Source organism: Thalassophryne amazonica, chromosome 6 (genome assembly GCF_902500255.1).
Source record: "Thalassophryne amazonica chromosome 6, fThaAma1.1, whole genome shotgun sequence".
Taxonomy (NCBI): Eukaryota; Metazoa; Chordata; class Actinopteri; order Batrachoidiformes; family Batrachoididae; genus Thalassophryne; species Thalassophryne amazonica.
The window spans coordinates 61,202,023-61,229,963 of NC_047108.1; the positions used below are offsets into that span (position 1 = coordinate 61,202,023).

Here is a 27,941-nt window from a genome sequence, read left to right on the forward strand (position 1 = left end):
TTATTATCATTATATTAGAATAATATAACAATAATAACAATAATAACAACAACAACAACAACAACAATAATAATTTAATTTTGTTGCTATCGTTCGTGGCTATGGTGGTGGGCGTTGATGCCTCATTCAAGTCTCATAATCATTAAAACTATGAAGTATTTGTCCTTATTTCTATTTAGACTGCAGGCAGTTTAAATAAGTCTGCGTCAGAGGATGATTTATACTTATTTATCGCGTCATGTAAAATAATAAAATAATGAATAAAATGTTGCAATATTTTTAAGTTAGTAAAAGTAGATATTATGGACACTGATGACGGTCTGCGTCTTTAAGCAGCGCGCACCGCTGGGACCGGCCTCTTGAAAATACTGCCATTATTTTTAAATCGGGCTCGTGTCCGTGAGCTGCAGACGCACTGATATTTCCAAATGGTTTCGATAAGGTGCGTGTTTACGGATTCCGAGTTTTGTTTTGTGAGTGGGCAGGTCTGTCCTTCATTAAGGTCCTTTAGGGCAGACCACTCTGAGCAGAGAGATATTTATCACGACACACACACACACACACACACACACACACCACACACACACACACACACACACACACACACACACACACACACACACACACACACACACACACACAACACACACACACACACACACAGTGCCAAAGTATTCACATGCAGGTTTTCACTTATTACACATTTTGTTATGTTACTCCAAAAAGGAGTAAATTAATTTTTCCCTCAAAATTCTAACAACACACCATAATGACATCATTTTTTTTAATTTTTGCACTTTTATTAAAAAAAAAAAAAAAAATCGAATGTATGTACGTATCACACCCTTTGCTCAATACTTTGTTGATGCAACTTTGGCAATAATTACAACCTCAAGTCTTCTTGAATAAGATGCCATAAATTTGGTGCACCTATCTTTGGGCAGTTTTGTTTATTCCTCTTTGCAGCACCACTCAAGCTCCATCAGGTTGGATGGGGAGCACCGGTGCACAGACATTTTCTCCAGAGATGTTCAATCAGATTCAGGTCTGGGCTCTAGCTGGGCCACTCAAGGACATTCACAGAGTTGTCCTGAAGCCACTCCTTTGATATCTTGGCTGTGTGCTTAGGCTCATTGTCCTGCTAAAAAATAAACTGTCACCCCAGTCTGAGGTCAAGAGCACTCTGCAGCAGGTTTTCATCCAGGATGTCTCTGTACATTGCTGCATTCATCTTTCCCTGACTAGTCTCCCAGTTTCTGCTGTTGAAAAACATCCCCACAGCATGATGCTGCCACCACGTTTCATATAGGGATGGTGCCTGGTTTCCTCTCAACATGATGCCTGGCATTCACACCAAAGAGTTCACTCTTTGTCTCATCAGACCAGAGAATTTAGTTTATTATAGTCTGAGAGTCCTTCAGGTGCCTTTTGGCAAACTGCAGGTGGGCTGCCATGTACCTTTTACTAAGGACTGGTTTCCATCTGGCCGCTCTACCATATGGGCTTGATTGGTGGATTGCTGCAGAGATAGTTGTACTCCTGAAAAATTCTCCTCTCTCCACTGAGGAATGCTGGAGCTTTGATAGCGTGACCATCTGGTTCTTGGTCACCTCCCTGACAAAGGCCCTTCTCTCCAGATTGCTCAGTTTAGACAGGCAGCCAGCTCTAGGAAGAGTCTTGCTGGATCCAAACTTCTTCCATTTATGGATGATGGAGGCCACTGTGCTCATTGGGACCTTCAAAGCAGCAGAAATGTTTCTGTACCCTTCCCCCGATTTGTGCCTTGAGACAATCCTGTCTTGGAGGTGTACAGACAATTCCTGACTTCATGCTTGGTTTGTGCTCTGACATGCACTGTCAGCTGTGGGACCTTATATGTAGACAGGTGTGTGCCTTTACAAATCATGTCCAATCAACTGAATTTACCCCAGGTGGACTCCAGTTAGAAACATCTCAAGAATGATCAGTGGAAACAGGATGTACAGTACCTGAAGACATTTTTGAGGTTCATGGCAAAGGCTGTGAATACTTAACTAAAAGTGTTTTTCTTACTTTTTATTTGTAAGAAATTTGCAATAATCTCCAAAAAGCTTTTCCCACATTGTCATTATGGGGTATTGTGTGTAGAATTCTGAGGAAAAAATTAAAGTCGAGTAGAGCAGGTAAGTCAGGGAGATAGCAACTGAGCTGCAAAAATACTGACTTTGTTTTGGTGACTGGATGTGCAGTTCGCTGCCTTGAATTCATGGCTGCATCTAACAATGATTATTTCCATAGTCATTTAGTTTACGTTTTTTTTTTTTTAATAATCAATTAGTTGTTAGGTCAATAAAATGTCAGAAAATGGTGAAAAATGTCAATCAGTGTTTTCTGCCTTCAAATGTCTCATTTTGTCCACAACCAAGGTTGGGTAGGATTTCTTTGAAAGAATACATGTGGATTACATGTATGTATGTACACAGATTTGGATTACTTGTAATCTGATTACTTTTGGATTACATTTCAAAGTAATCTTACCCAACCCTGTCCACAACCCACAGATTTTCGGTTTACAGCCAGATATGAGTAAAGGAAATAGTAAATTACAGTATTCACATTTAAGAAGCATAAATCAGAGAATTTGGATATTTCACACCAGGTCACTAAAATGTCATAAAATGGTGAAAAATGCTGATCAATGTTTTCTGTCTTCAAACGTCTTCTTTTGTCCACAACCCACAGATTTTGCATTTAGGGCCAGATAGGAGTAAAGGAAATAGTAAATTAAAGTATTCATATTTAAGACAGTTCATTTAAGAAGCATAGATTACAGAATTTGGATATTTCACACACACAAAAAAACCCCTCCAAATATTTAATCAATTGCCAAATCCTTGTTGATTAATTCAGTAGTCAATTAATTACTGATTGATTATTGAATCACTGCTGCTCTACTTGAGATTTTAAGGTTTGCTTTATTTTAACAGTGCATATGTATACTGTTTTATATATTCTGTGGTAGCTGTATACGTCATCCCATATTTGGCGATGTAATGGGCATCATATTTATTTATTTCTTCCTACAGTTGCTATCTTAAGTTGTTGCTTATATGAAGATGCATGCCTCATCCAGCAGGTGGCAGACATGTGTATGAGCTATTATATGACCTAAACAATATTACTTTTTCCATTGATCTGGTACATCAAAGTTCACCTGATTTTAATCGACTTGTCCATATTATATGTATTTTTAAGTAAAAGACATACAAGATGATGGCATTTATTGTTTTGAGTGTTTGCCTACACATCAGGCTAGGTTGGACAAACTCTCTCACTCACCCATCCATTCCTTTACATATTCAAGTTCTATGCTGTTACCATTGCAGGGAATTGGACAGTTCACTGCAAAGCACTTTCATTGCCAGACGTGGCCTGTTTCATTGTTATTCCACTGCAAATTAAGCAGATAAAATGTCTGGAGTTGATTCCATGGGTTGAATGAATACTTGGAAGCTGTTCAACGGGACTCTCAATACAAGATCTTAAGAGGTGTTGGTGCAAGTGAAGAGGCCTTAATTTGGCTGAAAAAACAAAATAGATCTATCGGTCAGACAGGAGAAACTTTAGGAGTGGTTACATCAACAATTTGGAACATTCTTAAAAATAATGAATGTACTGGTGAATTAAGCGCCCCTAAAAGTGCTGGAAAACCGCAGAAGACTAAAGTGGATGATGACAGATGTCTTTCTTTGATCTTGAAACACTCCTTCACAATGTGCATTTCTTACTCATCACATATTCAGACTTGGTCAATTTCCCTATATGGCAAACAAGGTTGCCTTTTTTTCATAGCATGTTGACTTCTCACTTGTTTTGACCCGGGGTCACGACAGTAGATCCGAGGTGGAACTACATGTTGATTTGCCACATGATTTACAGTGGATGCCCTTCCTGCTGCAACTCCATATGGGAGAATGGGCATGAGTAGGTTTGAACCGGGAACCTTCTACACTGGAAATAAGCACATATTAGAGCTTGGCCACCATCCCTTTGTTACATGGTCTTTCACATAATGGATGTCAGCAGTTCTTTGTCCGGCACCTCTTGGATTAACCTTTTGCTTCCTCAGATTGGATGCCCTTTCTCTTTCATCCTGCAGGAGCTCTCCTTTTTCTGCACCAGTTTTTGAATTATGTGAGTTTTCATTCTTTCCCTTTGCTTTGCAAGTTCTTCCTTTTCTTCACCTGATAACATTTTCCACCTCTTAGCACTCTGCAAACTTTCCTTTGATTTTTCAATTAAAGTACGTTTCCTTGTCATTTTGAAGGTCTGAAATGAAAGAAAAAAAAATATTTTAAATCACATGCAACATGCAATGCGTTGGTTGTGAAAAACATAAAAATGAAAGGAGCTTTTAGAATTGGTTGAAAATCATTTAGATTTTTGGGGGGAAGGGGGTGCAATATGTAAATATAGAATGCACTGCTAAAGTACCCTCAGTTGTATGAGCATGTAATTAATGAAAGAGTGTGTAGACATAATGTGGCCTTTTGAATACTTAAAATAGGTCAAGGTTAGCGATCTTTGAACTTGTCCAAGGTCTGTGTCCCAAGAATGCTCCCCGTGAATTTGAAGACCCTGGCAACAATAGGAATGGAGTTATGCTGAGCACGGACAGATGGACAGCCAGACAGACAAACAGATGGACAGATGGATGGATGCAAAGCCCCGACGGCCATATTTTTGCCTCAAGTAAAAATTGGACACATATTTTTATACTGGAACATTCTTTAAAGGAAATCATGATTCTTACCAAATAATAGGACTTCATCAGTCTCTACACCAAAGTTACAACCATTCAATCACTGATCGTACATCTTTTGTCTGCATCCACAAACAGTCTATAAAATTTAAATAGGATGGAATCATAAAAAATAGATGGTGAACAGTGTAGTGTGGTTATGTAAGATGGAGAGCATAATGTACGAGGTCTATTAGAAAAGTATCCGATCTTATTATTTTTTTAAAAAACCATATGGATTTGAATCACGTGTGATTGCGTCAGACAAGCTTGAACACTCGTGCGCATGCGTGCTTTTTTTCATGCCTGTTGGTTGCGTCATTCGCCTGTGAGCAGGCTTTGAGTGAGGTGTGGTCCACCCCTCTCGGCGGATTTTTATTGCGAATAAATGTCTGAACGATTTGGAGCTTTGCTGCATCAATTTTTTTCCAGAAACTGTGAGAGACGTCCAGGTGGACACCGTTCGGAAAATTAATATGGCTTTCAGGGATGATTTTATGGGGATTAAACAGATTACGGGGTGTTACTGCCGCTTTAAGGACTGCCCACAACTGCTGAGACTGCGTCGCGCTCCCAGCCCCCATCGACAGGCTGACACCCCGCTGAAACAACCAGATCATTTCCAACGTGAAGGCTTTGTTGATCCGGGACCTCGTCTGACTTTCACAAAAAGGCAGAAGATGTGGACATCAGCACTTTTTCGGTACATTCCACCGTTACAGGAGTTTTTTTCATGGAAAGAAAAGCGGAGGGACGCGCCACGGAGCCGTTCATTACGCGGGACAAAACCACCTCGGTGTTGGTCTCACAGGACGGCTTTCAGGTGGATTTCAGACGGATTCTGGTTGCTTTCCAGTTGTGTGAATATCCGATTGTGATTGTGCATGAGCTGGATATGCCAGAACATGTCCCGTGAGGCTTCATCACAGCGTTGCTTTGCGCCGAGCGGCTGCACCGTGACGCGCGGAACTCCTCTGCACGTCTGTCTTAATGTGCCGAAAAAGTGCTGATGTCCATGTCTTTTCACAATTCCTGTGCTAGTCAGATGACATACCGGATCAAGACAGCGTCCAGTTTAAAAATGAACGGCACATTTCACTGTTACAGGAGTTTTTGTCATGGAAAGAGAAGCGGCTCCACCGCGTGTCGCGGTGCAGCCGCTCGGTGCAAAGTAACGCTGTGATGCATGTGCACGAGGTTTCAAGCTTGTCTGACGCAATCACACGTGATTCAAATCCATATGGTTTTTTAAAAAAAATAATAAGGTTGGATACTTTTCTAATAGACCTCGTATAAGTTGGGAACTTAAAATACTACATAATTTGAAAATGGTGAGTGACTGGATTATTAGTAGTGAATATACTGTGCCACTGGCCTATGTTTTCAATAACGTCTGCTTATTTTTATTTATTTCTGTAGAGCTGAAGTAAAGTACCACACCACTGGTCTTAGTTTCATATAAGAAATGGTCTATGCATTTTTCAAAAGAAAGAAAGTCAAGTCAAATCAAATCGATGGCCTGCAACAGGAAAATATCTGTTAAGGATAGAGAATCAAAGCACTTACCTCAGTTTAATCTATCTGATATACAGATCTTTGACTTTGCCTCCCCCTCCTAGTCAATTTCCTTTGTTTCCAGTGGTGGGCACAACTAACCAAAAAGTTAGCTTTGATAACCGCTAATCTGCTAACTGAAAACTTAACTTTTATAACTTTTCTAATAATTATTTTTATAATATCAGAGGTTTATCGACATTAACGGAAACTCTGTCTTTTTACAAAGTGAAAATATCGCACATATCTTTTAAAGTCATGCACTAATTCTGAAGGTTTGTGCATTAACTGACACACACGCCAAAAGGCATTGTGGGAAATGAGTCTCCTCTCAGTCACTAGTTGATTGGTTTATATATTTGTAAATGTGTCATTTTTTTATTTGTAAAAAAAAAAGGCATTTGCAGAACTAAAAATTCTGTTTGTGAAGTGTGATTCAGCACAACGAATAGCGACGAACGTGTGATTGTTGGTCGCTATTCTCAGTCCCATCCAGTAGATGGCATTGTTCTATGCATTTTGACGGTGGGGGGAGTGATTGAGAGGAGACTCATTTCCCATAATACCTTTTGGCATGTGTGGCTGTAACGCTCAAACCTTCAGAATTAGCACATTACTTTAAAAGATATGTGCAATATTATCACTTTGTAATATTAATATTATCACTTAACTGAAAATAAAATCTGGTTTGTTGTTGTCTGTCAGATCCACGTGGTTTCTGGGGGATTTCCTTTGGTAACAGAATGTAAACATAACTATGTGACCCCAGCCTCACTTTCATGTCATAACAACGATGGGTTTCCCCATAATAGATGCCAGCATTCTAAACAGTTTGGGTTTAAACCTGCTTGAAAAGAAGGGCTAATTCTGCCAAACGTACATGGAATTATTTGCTTTGGTGAATGAAAACTTTGGTGAATGATCCTGTGTCATGTGTTCTGGTTGCCAACAAATTTGAAGGATTTGTCACTCAGAAAGGGTCAAAATGGTGAAATTCTGTGAGGCTTGAAGTGTCTGACATTTTGCAGTCAAAGTATCTGGACTGTCAATGGGAGTGAATAAGCAGTACACATGTAAATTTCGAGCTGCCAGGAGTGTGTAACAGCTGAGATAACTGTGACTGCAGAAACCTTAACAGGTTAACAAGATAGCAGTGCCATTTCTCTCAGACAACATGCAGAACTATCTGGTTGACCTTTGCAGTATCAGAAAATATTCATCTATGTTATGGTCAGGGATAGGGTTTGGGTTAGTGTCTCCCCACGCATCACCAAATGAATCAAAGGGGCTACCCAACTCTTGCGGAAGTGGAAGTCTTCAAAAATAAATACAGTAGTGTTCAGAAAACAGTAGTGCTATGTGACTAAAAAGATTAATACAGGTTTTGAGTATATTTCTTATTGTTACATGGGAAACAAGGTACCAGTAGATTCAGTAGATTCTCCCAAATCCAACAAGACCAAGCATTCATGATATGCACACTCTTAAGGCTATGAAATTGGGCTATTAGTAAAAAAAGTAGAAAAGGGGGTGTTCACAATAATAGTAGTGTGGCATTCAGTCAGTGAGTTCGTCAATTTTGTGGAACAAACAGGTGTGAATCAGGTGTCCCCTATTTAAGGATGAAGCCAGCACCTGTTGAACACACTTTTCTCTTTGAAAGCCTGAGGAAAATGGGACGTTCAAGACATTGTTCAGAAGGACAGCGTAGTTTGATTAAAAAGTTGATTGGAGAGGAGAAAACTTATACACAGGTGCAAAAAATTATAGGCTGTTCATCTACAATGATCTCCAGTGCTTTAAAATGGACAGAATGTTGTGTGTTGGGGGTTTGGCTGGATGTTTTTGTGTTGTTTTCTTTTCTTTGCTCTCCAGGTGGTATGCAGACTGGTTTTTGTCTGTGGAGAAGGTGCTGGCAGAGGAATCCTTCACCCTCATCAACATTATTGGCTGCACTTGTGGAGGATGTTCATGTGCAGGCCTAATGACTCACAGCACCTGTGGATGATGCTCACGTGCAGACTTGAAGACTTTCAGCTGAAGCAGATAATGAGATGGCGTTCTGCATTTAAGCCATGAGTGATTCAAGCAGAATTGCCGGGAACTCGACCTTGTGACGTTCGTTTGTGAGACGCTGAGGACCGCGCCTGGGTTTGACACATCATGCCTGTGAAGGAGGACGGGTGAGGGACACATGCTGTCAGCACACATCAGAGGTGATTGATTGTCTGAATAAGTGTTAATAGTAATTTGGTATTTTGTTACGCAGTATATTTGAACATTGATGAGAATTGTGCAGCTTGCTTCTCACCACCGTGGCGTGCGGACTGATGATCCTCCACCTGTTGTGAGAAGCTGCTCATTACATAAAGCTTAAATTCAGACCTGAATGTGTTGCTGATAGTGTGTGCCTTTGAAGGATATTAGTTGTAGCTGTTGACTTACCTCACCTCTTCTATCCTTCACAGAGTCAGTTTGTCGTGTCCACCTGGGAGGTGTTTGGTGGTGAATGTGAGTCCAGAAGCGCCGGGCTTCGATCCCTTTGGGTGCTGGAGAGCGCGCCGTCCTTCACTCCGCCAGACAAACGCACTTTTATGTTGTACACCGAGTATTGCACAAGAGGGGAAAATAAAATTGTTTTGTTTTTGGAACCGCTTTCTGGTTATTTAGCGCTGGGTTCAGTCAGACGCAGGTCTGCTCCTCAACCCGCGTCGGCACATAACACAGAAAATAGATAGTCTGGAGTTACCTGTAAGTGCTGTGACAGTTAGAAGACGCATGTGTAAAGCTAATTTATTTGCAAGAATCCCCTGCAAAGTCCCTCTGTTAAATAAAAGACATGTGCAGAAGAGGTTACAATTTGCCAAAGAACACATCAACTGGCCTAAAGCAAAATGGAGGAATATTTTGTGGACTGATGAGAGTAAAATTGTTCTTTTTGGGTGCAAGGGCCGCAGACAGTTTGTGAGACGACCCCAAACTCTGAATTCAAGCCACAGTTCACAGTGAAGACAGTGAAGCATGGTGGTGCAAGCATCATATGGACATGTTTCTCCTACTATGGTGTTGGGCCTATATATCGCATACCAGGTATCATGGATCAGTTTGGATATGTCAAAAATACTGAAGAGGTCCATGTTGCCTTATGCTGAAGAGGACATGCCCTTGAAATGGGTGTTTCAACAAGACAATGACCCCAAGCACCTATAAACGAGCAAAAATCTTGGTTCCAACCAACAAAGATTAATGCCTCCCAGATGTGAGAAATCATGAAAAACTGTGGTTATACAACTAATACTAGTTTAGTGATTCACAGGATTGCTAAAAAAAACAGTTTGAACATAATAGTTTTGAGTTTGTAGCGTCAACAAGCAGATGCTACTATTATTGTGACACCCCCTTTTCCCTACTTTTTTTTAACTAACAGCCCAATTTCATAGCCTTAAGAGTGTGCTATATGAATGCTTGGTCTTGTTGGATTGTGGAGATCTACTGAATCTACTGGTACCATTGTTTCCCATGTACAATAAGAAATATACTCAAACCTGGATTAATCTTTTAGTCACATAGCACTACTATTATTCTGACACTACTGTAAATATGAACATCAGAGAGGAAGAACAGAGAAAGAGGGAAGAGAGTGAGCAAGATCCTAACCAACAGAAGCAGCAACCTGTTCAGTCATCTCTGTGTCCACCATTCCATCGAGGAATCGACCAACAGACCACCTTTCTCAAGGAATTGCCAAGTGAGGGCCCAACTCTTCACATATTGACATTCGATGCAAAGAAATGGCTTTACTCAAAATGTGATGAGTTTTTAGTGAAAATCTGTCATTACAACATCTAGACAATCAATAACATTCTGAAGGAAGTAGTGCATCATTCTCAAGTCTCCAATCAGGGATACCTTCATGAATGCAGTTTTGGTGAGAACTACTAATGACACTCAAGAATAGGAAGGCCAGAGTAAACTTTGCCAGAAAACATCTAAAAAGTCTGCCACACTCTGGAACAAAATTCTTTGATGAACCAAGATTAAGGTGTTACAGAAAGGATGGTTGATGGACTGGCTTAGCATCTTGATCATGACAGTCATACCACATTTATCATTTGCGGCATTACATGTAGCCCATGTGAGGAAAACAATACTGGCAAACTAGAAAACTGTTTTTAATGTTGAAAAACTTTGAGGACACAATTCATATCTCATGGTTCCTGACTGGCGACTTTGGCCTCCAGTTTTCTTGATCAAGCTTCATATGAGGTCAGACAGAGGACAGCAACCCCACACTTCCTACTCACCTCCTAAACCTCATCTCCCCCCAGTGCATGAAGACCAGCCTGAACTACCCAGAATGCATCATTCAAGCCATCTAACCCTGAGGTCGGCAGCTGTCAATCACATCCTCAGCTGGCTCTGCAGCTCCTGGACATGGACACAGAGGATGTGAGGGAGGCCTCTGAGAGGAACCATGGCTCTACATATGGGACCATCTCTGTGCATTCATGGTCGCTAATTAAATTAGCTTTCCTTCTCCTATTCTAATCCAAACCTCAGGTTGAATTGGCTTGCTGTACGTGAGAGGAAAAGCCTCAGGCATTGATAGCCACACAAAGACAGCTGCCAGCCAGTACAAAGTCTTGGTGTTCATCTGGCAGCCAAAACATCTCTGTGTGCACGCTGTCAACAGAAGCACTTGTTTACCTCTTTATTAATTCTCGATTTAAAAAAAAATCCTGCTGAGCCTGCCAACATGTTGAAAGTCAGTTTTAATGATAAAAGAACACCAGTGCCCCATTTTTATGTAAGTCATCAGTGCAAGGAGCATGGGGCGGGGATACCACAACCGTTTGCATGTCCGTCTGTCCTTCTCCTTGGAGCCAGGTGTCAGTAGCTGCTGCTAGGTTTTCCTTCATATTCAGTCCATGTCCACCCATGTCCCCATTCTCCTTGTATATGTGGGAGTTTGGTCAGGAAGCCAAAATAATACTGGGTCTGCAGTGGTGACTTCCAAGCAAAATGGAAGAAGCCAAAAGAGATATCATTTAAATGGGATTCAGTGTATATTAATTCATAACATTTACCAGAAATAATTTGATTAAAAGCAGCATGATAATGTAAGCCTAAGGAAATGTTAGTTCAAATGAAAAAGCTGCTGGATTTACTGGTGGAATAATATATATATATTATATATATAATATAGTATATATATATATATATATATATATATATATATATATATATATATATATATATATAATATATATATATATTATATATATATATTATATAATATATATATATATATATATATATATATACACACATATATACACACGCACACAACATCTATTTTCTATATTTTCTATACCAGTTTAATCCAATTAAGGGTCACAGCGGGACTGGAGCCTATCCCAGCAGTCATAGGGCAAGAAATAAGGTACACCTTGGACAGGAGGCCCAGTCTGTCGCAGGGCCACCTATGGACAAACAAACACTTCACCCACACCTATGGTCAATTTAATGTTTCCAGTTCACTTAATCTGCATGTCTTTGATGTGGGAGGAAGCCAGAAGACCCAGAGAGAACCCACGCAAACACAAGGAGAATATGCAAATTCCACACAGAAAGGCCACAGGTGGGAAGCAAACCTACAATCTTCTTGCTGTGAGACAACAGGGCTAAACACAAAGCCATCGTGCTGCTCTTGCCCTCTTTCTGTATGTAAACTACAGCAGATTTATACTGTAAAATGTATAGGGTATACTGTAGCGGTACGGTATTTATACAACCCCAGTTCCAATGAAGTTGGGACGGTGTGTAAAATGTAAATAAAAACAGAGTACAACCTATATTCAATTGAATACACCACAAAGACAAGATATTTAATGTTCAAACTGATAAACTTTATTGTGTTTGTGCAAATATTTGCTCATTTTGAAATGGATGTCTGCAACAAGTTTAAAAAAAGCTGGGACAGTGGTATGTTTACCACTGTGTTACATCACCTTTCCTTCTAACAACACTCAATAAGCATTTGGGAACCGAGGACACTAATTGTTGAAGCTTTGTAGGTGGAATTCTTTCCCATTCTTGCTTGATGTACGACTTCAGTTGTTCAACAGTCCAGGTCTCCGTTGTTGTATTTTGCGCTTCATAATGCGCCACACATGTTCAGTGGGCAACAGGTCTGGACTGCAGGCAGGCCAGTCTAGTAGCCGCACTCTTTTACTATGAAGCCACGCTGTTGTAACACGTGCAGAATGTGGCTTGGCATTGTCTTTCTAAAATAAGCAGGGACGTCCCTGAAAAAGATGTTGCTTGGATGGCAGCATGTGTTACTCCAAAACCTGGATGTACCTTTCAGCATTGATGGTGCCATCACAGATGTGTAAGTTGCCCATGACATGGGCACTAACACACCCCCATACCATCACAGATGCTGGCTTTTGAACTTTGCGTTGGTAACAGTCTGGATGGTCTTTTTCCTCCGACGTCCATGATTTCCAAAAACAATTTCAAATGTGGACTCATCAGACCACAGCACACTTTTCCACTTTGTGTCTGTCCATTTCAAATGAGCTCGGGCCCAGAGAAGGCGGCGGCATTTCTGGATGTTGTTGATGTTTGGCTTTCACTTTGCATGGTAGAGTTTTAACTTGCACTTGTAGATGTAGCGATGAACTGTGTTAACTGACAATGGTTTTTCTGATGTGTTCCTGAGCCCACGCAATAAGATCCTTTACACAATGATGTCAGTTTTTAATGCAGTGCCGCCTGAGGGATCGAAGATCACGGGCATTCAGTGTTGGTTTTCAGCCTTGCCACTTACATGTAGAAAGTTCTCCAGATTCTCTGAATCTTCTGATTATGTTATGGACTGTAGATGGTGGAATCCCTAAATTCCTTGCAATTGAACGTTGAGAAACATTGTTCTTAAACTGTTGGACTGTTTTTTCACACAGTTGTTCACAAAGTGGTGATCCTCGCCCCATCTTTGCTTGTGAATGGCTGAGACTTTTGGGGATGCTCCTTTTATACCCAATCATGACACTCACCTGTTTCCAGTTAACCTGTTCACCTGTAGAATGTTCCAAACAGGTGTTCTTTGAACATTCATCAACTTTCCCAGTCTTTTGCCCCGTCCCAGCTTTTTTGAACTGTGTTGCAGGCATTCATTTCGAAATGAGCAAATATTTGCACAAAAAAAAAAAAAATCTATCAGTTTGAACATTAAATATCATGTCTTTGTGATGTATTCAAAATAATATAGGTTGAAGAGGACTTGTAAATCATTGTATTCTGTTTTTATTTACATTTCACACACTGCCCCAATTTTATTGAAATTTGGGTTGTATTTTGACTGTTTTTTGAACAATTATTCTGGAAACCAAGTGGTTAGTGCACTTAGTTTCAGTGCAGAAGATTCCTGATTCAAACCCCACCCTTGCCACATTTCTCCATGTCATGTGGAGTTGCATCAGGAAGGGCATGCGGTAAAATACTGTAAAACAGGTGCCAAATCAACATGTTTGCCCACCTTTGATCTGCTGTGGTGACACCAAGCAAAAACCAGGGAGCAGCTGAAAGGACTTAATTACTATTCTGGAAACCATATCTTCCAGGGTTTTTTTCTGCAAAAACCATGATTTTTGTGTGTGTGTGTGTGTGTGTGTGTGTGTGTGTATGTGTGTGTACCTGCTCTTGTTGCAGCTGATAATTTAACTGCAGTGTTTCCTAACTCTTAATTGAATGGCTGAGAAGACCTGACTGAATGTATTTCCATGCCATGTTTCATGTGATGTGACACACACAAAAAGATTTTGTGCATATTCCTGTGAATTCCTTTGTGCAAACGTAATGCTTGTTTCGCATTTAGCAGTCATAAACACGCAATTGAGTTTTGTTATGGTTAGTGTTACAATAAAAAATAACAATAAGCAAAAGACGACTTGCCTGATGAGTGGATGAGCCACCATCTTGGTATCAGTGATCTCATCACTGACTCACTGCACCACTATGGAAAATATGTGAGATATATAAATACATACAAATATATGCAAAATTTGTGCACCATTTTTTTGTGCATTTTACTATTACTTTTTGTGAGAAGAGGCTGGTTAGTTAGTTGTGTATGGAGCAGGGAGCATTTGAAAACATGCAGGGCAACCCAATCTCATGGAAAAACATGACGGCATTGCAAAAATTGATTTAATACAAATTGTTATACCACAAAACTGATTGCATGTTCGTGATGGTGTCACAAAATTTGGGGTGACAAGGGGAAAGGCGTGGGGGCTTGGGGTTGTGGTTAGGGTTCGTGTTAAAAATAGTGAACAAAGGTTGACCACGTCACAAAAATGTAACACATTTGAGACCATAGTTGATAAACTTATTTTAAATTGTTAAAGGATATTTATTGCCCTCTGCTGGTTATATAAAGACCATAACATTTAGCAACCCTTACTGGTTGTTTGATGCACGGAGTGTAGAAGATCAGTCAGGTTACATTCAATAACATTTATATCATGTGCACGAAGCTTGTATTTGGGGTTCTCCATAAAGTAAAGAGTCAATAGATTAATTTCTGAATCACGAACAATGAACCCTAACTTGGAGAGATATCTGGCTGTTAAAACCTCAGCAAAAATCATGCAAAAAGCACATCATTCCCACATAAAATAAGACAAGAATGACACAAAAGAAGCACTTGAAGTGTGTGCTCACACGCGGCTGTAAGATGACAAAGGCCTGCAGAGAGGATGTATAGTGGGAGAAATGGAAGTGACTCTTTTGGCCTGGGGGCTGCGGGGTGCACAGCGAGAGTGCAGGGTCACCTTTATCCACGCTGTCTGCGGAGGCGGGAAGCGGTGGGGGGAAACCTGGGACTCCCAGCAGACTGAACTGATTTCCTGTGCAGGGTCATGCCCAGGACAAGGGTGTAGGACCACAGAGAGCCGTGAGCAGAGATGGTCATGGTGGAACGGCGAGAAGATTCACATTCATGAACCTGCTTATCAACATTCTGTGTGTAAGTAAGATGAGATATAAAAATCGGCCTTGGTGTTGTCAGTGGTTTTACAATTTTCAAGTATGTGCTTATAAAAAAGATCAAGTGTTTGGGCCAAAGTTTTATCTTTTAGCCTAAAAGACGTCCAGCACCGGCTGAAGCCACAGTCCACACGGACCCACAGAGTTGGATTTTTGATGCCACACTGTTAAAACACTGTCACCTAGGAAGGCCCAGAGATCACAGTGGAGAATCCTCTAGCCCACAGTTCTGGAAAGCATTTGCTCAAGCTGGTTTGGAGGATTTGAGAGTGCTGCCTTGGGCTACAGAGGACATGCTTGTCATGAGATTTGAAAAACATGACTGTGTCCCCCAGTGTGTGTGGGAGGGACTGCACTCTAACACAATTAAGAGGATTTTTAATGGTGGTTTGAGCGGTTTGATAAACGGTATGAGTTCACGGACTTAGAGTGACGCTGTGATTGTGATTAACATAAATGTGGCACCCTAAAAACCCTAATAGGATCACATCTGTAAAGATTTAAATCTGCTCATTTCAAACCCAAAGAATGGAAACAGACGTCTTTGTGATTGGTGTCCAACACAATTTTGTTTATGTCGCCATTTAAACATATTTCCTATATACTTTGAATAGGATTGCCACTAAAAACACTTTACTGTTGATACTGATGTCTGTTTTTGTGACGAGAGCAGTTCAGTTTGTTCAACACACTTGAAATTAAAGGTATTTGCACAAATAACCGAATTCAAACAGGAATTTAAGACCTATCACTCAAATGTTTCAATCTGCTGAGCCTGGCCTGGATGTGTGACATGGGTTGCAGTGATACACTCTGAGACTTCAGAAGTCAAACTGGAATCAAATGGAGCTTATAGGAGTCCTCTCGGCCCAAATGGCCCTCGTGTTTACACACTTGTCCATCAGTGAAGCTGAGGAGCGTGCGGCTTCAGGTATCCAGAGATGGTGAGATGTCCCAAAACCAGTGTCTGAAGCGGGTAAGTGCCCTGTGTTTAGACGAGACTCTACTAGATCAGAGATAAAACACCAGTATCAACAGCCTTTAATCATTCCTGGTCTGCATTATGAGACTGTTCTGTCAGTTTGGAGCTAAAATAACACTCATTGTGCTCTGCAGCAAATTTTTTAGCTTTCACCTTTTTTTTTTTTAAAGATAATTGTATTCAAAGACTCAGATCAATGCAAAATGTCAAGTATGTTAAAGAGAATTTAATACACTCTTTATGCCAAATTTGTATTATTTAAATCTTTACTGCAAGAAACCAAATGTTGTGACCTTCCAAACTACTGTTTGCTGTATTTCCATCATTTCTGACTAACATTCATTATTCAGCACCAAAAACAGTAGCACTGGTCTTTTTTCTGGCACAATGCATTAAAACAAACGCTATTTTATGATTGTTTTAAAATATTTAATAGCAAAGGAGTTGCAAAGTGCAGCCAATATTGCTTAACTTAAATGAAGCTGAAGTCTAAATTTGATTGGAAAAAAAAAAACATTATTATGATGATAAATGTGGTCTGAAATTGGAGCTCTGTGTCCCTACCAACCCAATCGCACGCCATTTGATGGCATCACGAAAAGCAAACTAATCCATTAATTTGTGATACTGTCACAAAAATGTGGCGCTTTTCGTGACAGGAGCACAAATTTATTTTGTGATGGTATCAGGAAATGTGGGGTGACGCAGGCGTCTGTGGGTTATGGTTATGGGTAGGGGAGGGGTTATAAATATAAAATAAAATAAAATAAAATAAAAATAAAATAATAATAATAATAATAATAATAATAATAATAATAATAATAATAAAAACGTGTCACAAAAATGTCATTCATTTCGTGATGGGAGCACGTTAAATAAATACTTTTCCTAAAATAACGTTTCTGTAAAAAAGGGAACATTTTCATGATCGCTTTACTGTCTTGTAGTTTTTGTTTGATACATATTTGTACATAATAATAAATAAATAAATAAAAACAAAACAAAACAAAAAAAAAAACAGACGCAGTTTCTAATTTTTTATTAGTTAAACACAGAAAAGAAAAATGTAAAAAAAATGAAAATCTGCAAGTGGCAGATATATTTATCAGCCTATAGTAAAAGAAGGATAATAGTAATTAATTATCCCGTTACAAAAAATATGCTGATAGCTTTTCGGTTGTGTCAAATTTATGATCATCCGCTTTGAGTGTTTTGAAGAACTGATAATTCATGCGCTGTAATTAAGTAGTTTTCTCTGAACGAAACTGGTGTCTTGAGCAGAAAACAATTTCACCTTTGAATTTCCGAGTTTTTATTAGTGCCTTCTATTTGTTTTTAATTTTGGAATGAATTTAATTATTGACAATTGCACGGTTTATCATAACGTGCCAACAGAATGGCAATTAAAATCGACTGAACTGATTAAAATGCAATGGATTAATTACTTGGGTTTGTGCTTAGAAGAAACGAAATCATCTACTGACTGAGCCACGTTTGGGCCAAGAACGAAGACTGAAAATAAGAGAATACATTACAAATAAAATGTAAAATAGAAACAGTCATTCAATAAATTCATAAATATTTTTACAAAGACAGAGACAGCGACAGACAGAGAGTTTGGTCCGTTTCTGTGCTTCCATCTGCTTGTCCTGTTTGGTTTCGTGATTAAACTCAGAACAATATATGAAATAGGAATTAAATGGTTAATTGGAGGGACAGAAACCGCACGTGATTGAATTTTTGGCGGATTATATCAGACTGTTGGATGCTGTACTTTATTACATCTCTCTCTCTCTCTCTCTCTCTCTCTCTCTCTGTTTCACGGCTCTTTGTTTCGTGATCTCTTAAATCCCGCCCACTTCACATAAACACAGAACAAGAAGAAGAAGAAGAAGAAAAAAAAGCCCGTCTGTCGGTCAGACTCCGGTGCTGTCCGCCCTGCAGCGCTGACATGGACACGGACAGCTGTTTAACTTTCTCCGCGCAGAGCAGCAGGAGGACGCCCGAAAACTCTCCGGGACTGGAGCACGGAGGGTCCGGACCGTTTCTCCTCCCGTGTGAGGAACTGCAGAAGCCGCCGCACCTCCCTCCTCCTCCTCCTCCTGCTCCTCTTCCACACCGCCTCAGCCTGCGCGGGGAGCTGTACGCCGCCGCCGTGGGCAGGTTTGGAAACGCCGCGACGGATTTTACGCACGGCGCTGCTCCCGCGACCCCGAACGGCTCACCGCCCAAACACGGCAAGTTCTTAGAGAGCATCGCGCAGGACCCGAAGGGCTCTGTCATAGGCGGGAAGTCTGGTTTCTATGACAACGCAGAAGGTATGCTACAAAAAAATTATAGACGAAAAAAAACAAATCCTGTGCAGCAACGACCACAAAGTATTAACACGGATACTAAATTATATTATGAGTGGTTATATGAGTTGGTTTTATTATTATTTTTTTAAATAAGTTGTCTTTTCAATTCTATTTTTTAATATGTTTTATGTTTTCAGTTATGTAACTCTCGATTTTATTTTGTTACTCTGCTGATCGATTTTTTTAGCACCATGTAAATTTTGAGTGCACGTGTGTGAATAAACTTTTTCGTCTTTGATTTGTCGCATACTTTTTAAAAAACGCAGCAAAAAGTAGCAAACACAATTTCTTCTCAGTGCATAACAATACCATACCCATTTATAGTTTATTAAAATATTTATTTTGATTTAATGACAAATTACTTTAATGTGGAAAATTAGTTTTTCAATTATTCAGAAGCACTATTTGTACATTCTTCTGGATTTATTTTCAGCTCATTATTGCACAGTTGCACAGATGATAGTTTTTATTTATTTTACTTTAATAGTAGACATACTGCTATAAAAATGTCAGCAACGTTTCCTCTCACTTGAGGCTCCCTGATGTCAAACTAAAAATGTCAGAGGTCACTTTGGCAGCCTTTGGACCGTTCTCAAACATATAATGAATCATCAAACCCGCATTCTGTTTGATGGGACTTTTATTTGATCTCTTAACTCTACCGTTTATTTATTTATTTATTTACTGAAATTCAATTGTGAAATTTAATACACGAGATGACGTCCAACATTGCCAACTTGCCTGTTCAAAGAGTCACAAACTAATAATAATATAATATTATTATATTATTATTATTATTATTATAACAATAATGAAGTACATTTTGGAACAGTATAATTTCACTTTGTTTTATTGGTGATGTATTAATTGGCAAAAGTCATTGTGATGTCTATGTCTAGAATAAAATAAAACAGCTCCATTCAGTTGCTGCAAAAACAGACATTTTCAACATTTATTTAGATCAAATTATTACTTATTCCATTTAAATTTTTTGACATTAAATTCTGCATAAATAAAAAAGTCAGAAAAGTCTTTTGTGCACAGATGGTGCAGGCTTTGTTTTCATGTGCAGAGTGGATCCATTCATGTATATTTTTTTTATTTAAAAAATGTTATTTGTTTTAGGACTGGATGCATTAAAGCAGTTGTGTTATTGTTGTGTGTAAGTAGGAAGAAGGTTTAGTGAGAATAACAGGCAACTGGTCTAATTTGTCACATTTATTTTAATATGGAATAAATTCTCATAAGGCACTTCACAAATGTCATGTAGAATTATATATTTTGTTTGACATATATGTTAATTTAAACTATTTTTGGTGGATTCCCCCCCTTTTTTTTGGTGTTGGGTTGTTGATGGGGGGGGGGGGGCAGTTGTACTTTTCAAACAAAACTGACTTAAAGTAAGAAAATGAAATTTCTTTCTTGTTTCAGAATAAAAGTAAAATGACAGTTCTTCATTTTGTCATTTTCCAGAAATTTTGATAATTATTAACACTTTCATATTAGCAAAGTCTGTGTTTGTAGAGGGCACTTTTAGTCACAATAACCCAGTCAAATTGTGTCGAAGTGCACAACAATCACTGTACTTAATCTGAATTTAATGCCCCTACCCCAAAAAAGTAATTAAATAAGTTTCCCCCTTACTAAAGAATTTGTGTGGCAGCACGGTGGATTAGTGGTTAGCACTGTTGCCTCACAGCGAGTAGGTCATGAGTTCAATTCCCGCCTGTGGCCTTTCTGTGTGCATGTTCTCCCCGTGTTTGTGTGGGTTCTCTCCCGGTGATCCGGCTTCCTCCCACATCCAAAGACAAGCAGGTTAGGTGGATTGGAAACTTTAAATTGTCCATAGATGTGTTTATGGATCCCCTGAATGTGTTTGTTTGTCTAAATGTGGCCCTACGATAGACTGGCGTCCTGTCCAAGGTTGTACTCCGCCTCACGCTCTATGATGCTTAATTGGAGTAAGCGGTTGAAGTTGAGTGAGTGAGTAAAGAATTCGTTTTGTAACTCCAGTAGTATCAACTTAAGTTCCCACAGTAACATAGCAGGCAGATGGTCACAAAGGCTGATATTCCTTGATTATAATGGAATACTAAGGAAAAAGTCTTATTTAATGGACTACAGCATCACTAAATTCCAAACTGCATGCACACAGCAAGAGGCCTCTGAGAAAGGAATCAGCGTCATGCCAATTTCCAATTTCTTCATACGCACGGTACAATGCACGATATATATTGAGTATATCATTATTTTCCCTTTCCACAGATCTCTATTTACACTGGCGTGCAGGGATAGCGGATGTGGTTGTTCAAGAGGTAAAAGCTGTGTAAACGGTCCTGCGGCCCTTGTTTGCAATTATGGCCGTAGAATATTTTCAGCATGAGCTGTGGTGTGAGGTTAGATCCAGTGAACACGAGGAAATTAAATGTTGCAATGAAAAGCAGTCTGTGTTGGGCTGAATATTGAATTAGGAGAATAGTAAAGTGGCCTGGGAGCCACCCCCAGAGAGCAGCAGCACATAGATGCAGAGTGATTTTGTTTTGGAGCTCAGGGTTAAATGTAATGAATGTGGACAACAACTTCCAAACACTGCAGGAGCCCTGTGCACGGCCCATTCCAATGAAGGCCGTGCACCCTCGCTGCTCTCGGCAGTAAGGACAGAGTCATTATGTCCACGTGCAAATACTTCCATAACACCCCATGTTTCATGTAGTTTGATTTTCATGAACCAAAAGCATTCCAACTTGGCTTTCACATCGTTCAACGGGAAATCGGAATTAGTGTTTGTGTTGGATTAAGCCGAAGCCGACTGAGCTCACATCGTCATTATAATCAAATCAAAACCGCTTCCATCATATTAATGAAACCAACACGAGGGTTGTTTTTGTCCATTTCTCAGGTTTTCATTGCGTTGCTCATCCTTTAGCAGCACTTGTTTTGTGAATAAACGGAGAACCTTAAGCAACGAGCAGCAGTTAACAGTAAATTTGATCCAGAGGAGGATTTTACACTGTTTTTGTACAAATGTAGACTTTCCACACTTGTCACGGGTACAGCCAGGTGGAATGTGCTGAACAAAAATAACTTTGTTGTTCTCATACACCAGAGGTTTGTGTTTGATTTGATGAATGGATAAAATCTAGACTTGACTTGTGTTTAACGCTTTGAGGTGACATGATTTGGGAAGCTCCGTAAATAAAATTAGTTCATGCACATTTCTCTCTATATATTGTTAACTTGTACATCTGTATGTTGCAGGTTTCTTTCCCATTATAGTGATACTTGTCAGTACAAGACTGATTAATTTTTTTTGTTGGTTCTAAATGCATGTTACCATCAAACTTTCATTGATTTTTTTTTTAAATATGTTTTAAATTGTTTTTTTCTTTTTTAACTTTAGACGAAAAAGCAGATTTTTACGACATGAAAGTTCAAAATGTAGTGATGTGCAAAGCTTTTTTGTGGTATGATTTCTTTTTATTCAGAAAAGCAAAATACTGTGAAACTCGTGAAAAGATATATATATATATATATATATATATATATATATATATATATATATATATATAATATATATATTATATATATATATAATATATATATATATATATATGAGAGACATGAACTTTTTGTTGAGACAAAGAGGTTCCCCAACAACAATGACCTAAGCTAAATTAAATTGTGGTGTGACTATGTTTTACCTTTAAAATGGAATTGTTCTGGGTAAATTATTCAGTGTTTATGGAGAACATCTTGCAGATCAAAATTATTTTTCATTGTTTATTTTCCCCGATTGTTGACTTTATGGAATCATATATTGGCTGTGTAAACTTCTAAAGCAATCCAGCTTTTATTAATCAGAAAAGGTTTTGCTTTCTTTAATCAGCTACTTTATAAAATATATCTGAAATAATTCTTTAGCATTTTATTAACCTTATTTTCTTCATTTTGATCATTAATATTTTGAATGTTGTAATTTGGTCTTATACTAACAATAATTAAAAAAAACCACCAAAACTATATTATGCAGAAACACTAGAGCACGACAGACATTTGCACCATTACGGCATGAGAGCGAAATTTTAAAATCATCGACTCTTCAGTGAGAATCTTAAACAAATAAACAAACAGAGCACCAAACCTTAAACTGGTCAATGTATAAAAAACATTTACATTTCTTGAATTTGAATACAACTTAATATTTTGAATCAATTAAGTTTGTGTCTTGTTTTTTGTGCACGTTTCAGTCAGAGAGAAGGGGCCCCTAAAACCATGAGCTATCCTGGGATCGGCACAGACTGCTGCGGCAAGCTGAAAAGATCCGAACGCTTTACAGGGAGATTCTATTGCCGATTCAATTGACTTATCGGCAAGAACAAGAAGCGACGCAATCGCACCACGTTCAGCACCTCCAGCTGGAGGAACTGGAGAAAGTGTTTCAGAAAACACATTATCCTGATGTGTATGCTCGGGAGCAGCTGGCTCTGAGGACCGAACTCACAGAGGCTCGGGTTTCAGGTGCGTGTTGCCCCGTTACAGGCCGGGTGCATTTTGTTTGAGCTGAATAAGTCTTCATCACAGTTCTACTCATTTGTGTGTAACTGTTAATGTCATCTTTGGGTGTTTACAGGTTTGGTTCCAGAACCGTAGAGCCAAATGGAGGAAACGGGAACGTTACGGAAAGATCCAGGAGGTGCGCAACCACTTCGCTGCTACGTACGATATCTCTCTTCTCCCTCGTCATGAAACATACCAGGTATGACATGTGCTCAAAGGTATTGCTTTCCACACTTTCTGTCCATAACTAGCTGCTTTATGTCTGGTCCCCTATGTGTCCAGATGCAGAGCAACCTGTGGCCAGGGGCGCCCTCAGGAGGGGGCGGTGGTTCAAGCGGTTGCGTCTTGGGAGCGGACTCTATCCCCTCATCCTGCATGAGTCCTTACCCCCACCCTCACAGCAATCTGCAGGGCTTCATGGGCATGCCTGCGTCACCCAGCCACCCGCACCACCACCACCACCCCGCCCTCACCATCCAGGCATCAACGGTCCTCTACTCGCTTCACGGCTTCCCCGGAGGCCTCGGTTCACCTTCTATCGAGGGACCCGATACCGAATACAGCCAACGGGCCTGGTGGCGCTCCGCATGAAAGCCAAAGATCCAGGCAGCATCCTGTCCTGGCCCACATGACCAACACCAGCGGGAATCTCCATGCGCTGACTGAGCCACAGTCCACACACAGTCTGGTGCACACCCACCAAGGAACACAACCCAAAACATTTCTCTTTAACATTTATGGAAGTTAACTGGTGGTCATCTCCATGGACTTAAGCCTCTTGCACGAACACGTCAGATAGTTGTTGTTGTTTTTAATATCACAATGCTGAAACTGAAAAATTATTTAAGCATGAATAAAATGTAATTATCATACTAATCTTTTTAAAAAAAAAAAAAAAAAACTTTTAGTGTTCTCTTTATATTGTGTAATAAAGGCTTCAATCTAAATGATCTCTATTATTCCGTATAAGGAAAGATGTGCAAATTTTGAGAAGATGCATGCGTGTGTCCACACACACACCCACACACACACATACGCAAAATTATTTCAGCCACAATTAATTATGTAGACATTTTAAAAATTCCAATAACCAAGACAAGGGTCAGATTTTTGACCTGGAATGTGGTTGTGAACTTGTGAGGCAAAAATGCCTTTTCTCCTATGCGGGTTGTGGAGCGTCTTTATACTTCCGAGACGCACAGACAGATGTTGCATGTGCAGTCTGTCGGGCTTCACTCAAGATGCCTTCAGGTGGCACCTCATGCATCAGGACAGACGGCAGCTCCGTTAATGAAAAGCTAACTGAGCGACCACACTGTGCTATTGATGATGAAGTGGAGAAACTCCCACAGAAGCCCGACTTCACATCCAGGCATTTCTCATTCACATCTGGCAGCAGCGGTTAAAACTGACCAACTGAGTAATGACTTACAGTTTAATAGAAGAAATTGGGGTTACGAGGACCCAGAGCTGATATTTATCACCTTATTCATTTGTTCTCTGTGTCGCAGGTCAACTGTTGTTCAGAAGTGTTCTCATAGTTTCTGTCTTTTTTAAAATGACATGTTTGTGCTGTCGTGCGCTCTGAAAGTGCATTCCTAATAATGGTTTTCAGGAAATCTCCTTGTTGTGCTTTACCCAAAACAATTTACTTTATTGTCAAGGAAACACTGAATGGCATAGTACCATCCCATCTGGTGACCATTACTAGGTATCAACATATTCATGTCAGATGTGCAAACATTTCAATCTCTGTGAGACTGAAAAAACGTCATTGAATGGAGAAAAAAGGAAAGTTCCACTGTTGGACAAAGCCCTCTCCAGCTCCTCTTATTCCCCAGAAGCGTGCACGGCTTACGGCCTCTAACGTCTCTCTGCTGGTTGCACTGACAGCCACGCTGAGGCAGATTAGCAAGCCGTTCTCTAGTCTGTGCCGGGTTTTGAGTTAGCCGCTGACATGTGTTTCCAATACAGAAGGCACAAACCCGTCAGAAACACTTTCCACACCCACAGCTTCAAATTCCACCCAGGCCCTGGGAGACGGCAGTTACATAGTCCCGCTGATTAAATCCCAGATTAAGTGGAGAAGATAAGAAGAGCTGTCGGCAGGGATGAGGGATTGAGGAGATGGTCATCTTTAGGAAACATAAGGAATAGCAGATGGTGGATTTATTTTCAAACAGGGGCACATTAACAAAGTGTGACTGTCCAGAGTCACAAGTACTACCTCTGTGGTTTAGTAAATTTCATGTCTAGTTCTTCAACACAGCCAGAAGAGTCTGAATAATCCTCAAGATTGTAAATGGGTTTTTGGGTAGTAATGATTTCATTGTCATTTAATCTAGAAATAAGTGATAAGTAGATTAATCATACTCTGGAAAATGTGATAAAATAGAGAATAAAATTCCATCACTGTTAGAGACCAAGGTCATATGTTAAAAATGTTATCTGATCAAAATTTAAATGATTTAATTGTCGTAATACGTAGTAATTTCTTTTGCCTTCTCCTTTTATTTTTTGCTCTGGGACACAGGAGCAGATCCAGTATACATCCATATGTTGATTTGGCACAGGTTTTGCACTGGATACCCTTCCTGATGCAACGTCAAATGTACAAGGAGGATGGGGTAGGAGTGGACTTGAGCTGGTAACCTACTGTTTTGTAAGCAAATGCATTATCCACTTCCACCACAGTTTTGACAAATTTAACCCTTTAAGCCCTAGAGCCTATTTCACCAAATCACATATCCATACATTATGATTTATTTCTCAGCTTGTACAAGGTAAAAAATGCAAAAGTTTGGATCGGCTAAAAGACAGGTCCTAGGGGATGTTGTGGATGCAAAAAAATTGAAAGTAAGTAATACCTGGTAGGAGTAAATGAGGGTTGTTGTTTTTTTTTTTTTTTCCCAAAAAATGAATTCCAATTTGTCTTTATTTGCTTGGCGTTTGAGCTGTGGTTAGCTGATATGTGATTGAAGTGGATACTTTTGTAGAGGAGACTTCACTTCAGATTTTGTAGTATAATACAACTCCTGGCAAAAATTATGGAATCACCGGCCTCGGAGGATGTTCATTCAGTTGTTTAATTTTGTAGAAAAAAAGCAGATCACAGACATGACACAAAACTAAAGTCATTTCAAATGGCAACCTTCTGGCTTTAAGAAACACTATAAGAAATCAGGAAAAAAAAATTGTGGCAGTCTAACGGTTTACTTTTTAGACCAAGCAGAGGGAAAAAAAAAATGTAATCACTCAATTCTGAGGAAAAAATTATGGAATCACCCTGTAAATTTTCATCCCCAAAACTAACACCTGCATCAGATCAGATCTGCTCGTTAGTCTGCATCTAAAAAGGAGTGATCACACCTTGGAGAACTGTTGCACCAAGTGGACTGACATGAATCATGGCTTCAACACGAGAGATGTCAATTGAAACAAAGGAGAGGATTATCAAACTCTTAAAAGAGGGTAAATCATCACGCAATGTTGCAAAAGATGTTGGTTGTTCACAGTCAGCTGTGTCTAAACTCTGGACCAAATACAAACGACATGGGAATTTTGTTAAAGGCAAACATACTGGTAGACCAAGGAAGACATCAAAGCATCAAGACAGAAAACTTAAAGCAATATGTCTCAAAAATCAAAAATGCACAACAAAACAAATGAGGAATGAATGGGAGGAAACTGGAGTCAACGTCTGTGACCGAACTGTAAGAAATCGCCTAAAGGAAATGGGATTTACATACAGAAAAGCTAAACGAAAGCCATCATTAACACCTAAACAGAAAAAAACAAGGTTACAATGGGCTAAGGAAAAGCAATCGTGAACTGTGGATGATGAATCTCGAACCTGCATTGGGCAAGGTGATGATGCTGGAACTTTTGTTTGGTGCCGTTCCAATGAGATTTATAAAGATGACTGCCTGAAGAGAACATGTAAATTTCCACAGTCATTGATGATATGGGGCTGCATGTCAGGTAAAGGCACTGGGGAGATGGCTGTCATTACATCATCAATAAATGCACAAGTTTACGTTGATATTTTGGACACTTTTCTTATCCCATCAGTTGAAAAGATGTTTGGGGATGATGATGAAATCATTTTTCAAGATGATAATGCATCTTGCCATAGAGCAAAAACTGTGAAACATTCCTTGCAAAAAGACACATAGGGTCGATGTCATGGCCTGCAAATAGTCCGGATCTTAATCCAACTGAAAATCTTTGGTGGAAGTTGAAGAAAATGGTCCATGACAAGGCTCCAACCTGCAAAGCTGATCTGGCAACAGCAATCAGAGAAAGTTGGAGCCAGATTGATGAAGAGTACTGTTTGTCACTCATTAAGTCCATGCCTCAGAGACTGCAAGCTGTTATAAAAGCCAGAGGTGGTGCAACAAAATACTAGTGATGTGTTGGAGCGTTCTTTTGTTTTTCATGATTCCATAATTTTTTCCTCAGAATTGAGTGATTCCATATTTTTTTCCCTCTGCTTGGTCTAAAAAAGTAACTGTTACTGACTGCCACAATTTTTTTTCCTGATTTCTTATAGTGTTTCTTAAAGCCAGAAAGTTGCCATTTGAAATGACTTTAGTTTTGTGTCATGTCTGTGATCTGCTTTTTTTCTACAAAATTAAACAACTGAATGAACATCCTC

The 27,941-nt window shown here is 39.5% G+C and overlaps 1 protein-coding gene and 1 long non-coding RNA gene across 2 annotated transcripts; both read left to right on the forward strand.

Moving 5' to 3' along the window:
• Nucleotides 1–1,383: 1,383 nt before the first annotated feature.
• On the forward strand, nucleotides 1,384–10,336 carry LOC117511634. The gene is made up of 4 exons (XR_004561010.1): nucleotides 1,384–1,394; nucleotides 4,063–4,064; nucleotides 5,844–5,853; nucleotides 10,268–10,336. It is a non-coding gene; the product is annotated as an uncharacterized LOC117511634 (long non-coding RNA).
• A 7,942-nt stretch (nucleotides 10,337–18,278) lies between these two features.
• On the forward strand, nucleotides 18,279–24,227 carry alx3 (ALX homeobox 3). Its single transcript, XM_034171585.1, is given in 10 exon segments — nucleotides 18,279–18,692; nucleotides 22,975–23,049; nucleotides 23,051–23,091; nucleotides 23,094–23,135; nucleotides 23,138–23,241; nucleotides 23,355–23,483; nucleotides 23,567–23,743; nucleotides 23,746–23,775; nucleotides 23,777–23,843; nucleotides 23,846–24,227. Coding segments are annotated over 10 exon segments (1,107 nt in total). The 5' UTR covers nucleotides 18,279–18,321; the 3' UTR covers nucleotides 23,917–24,227.
• Nucleotides 24,228–27,941: the final 3,714 nt, after the last annotated feature.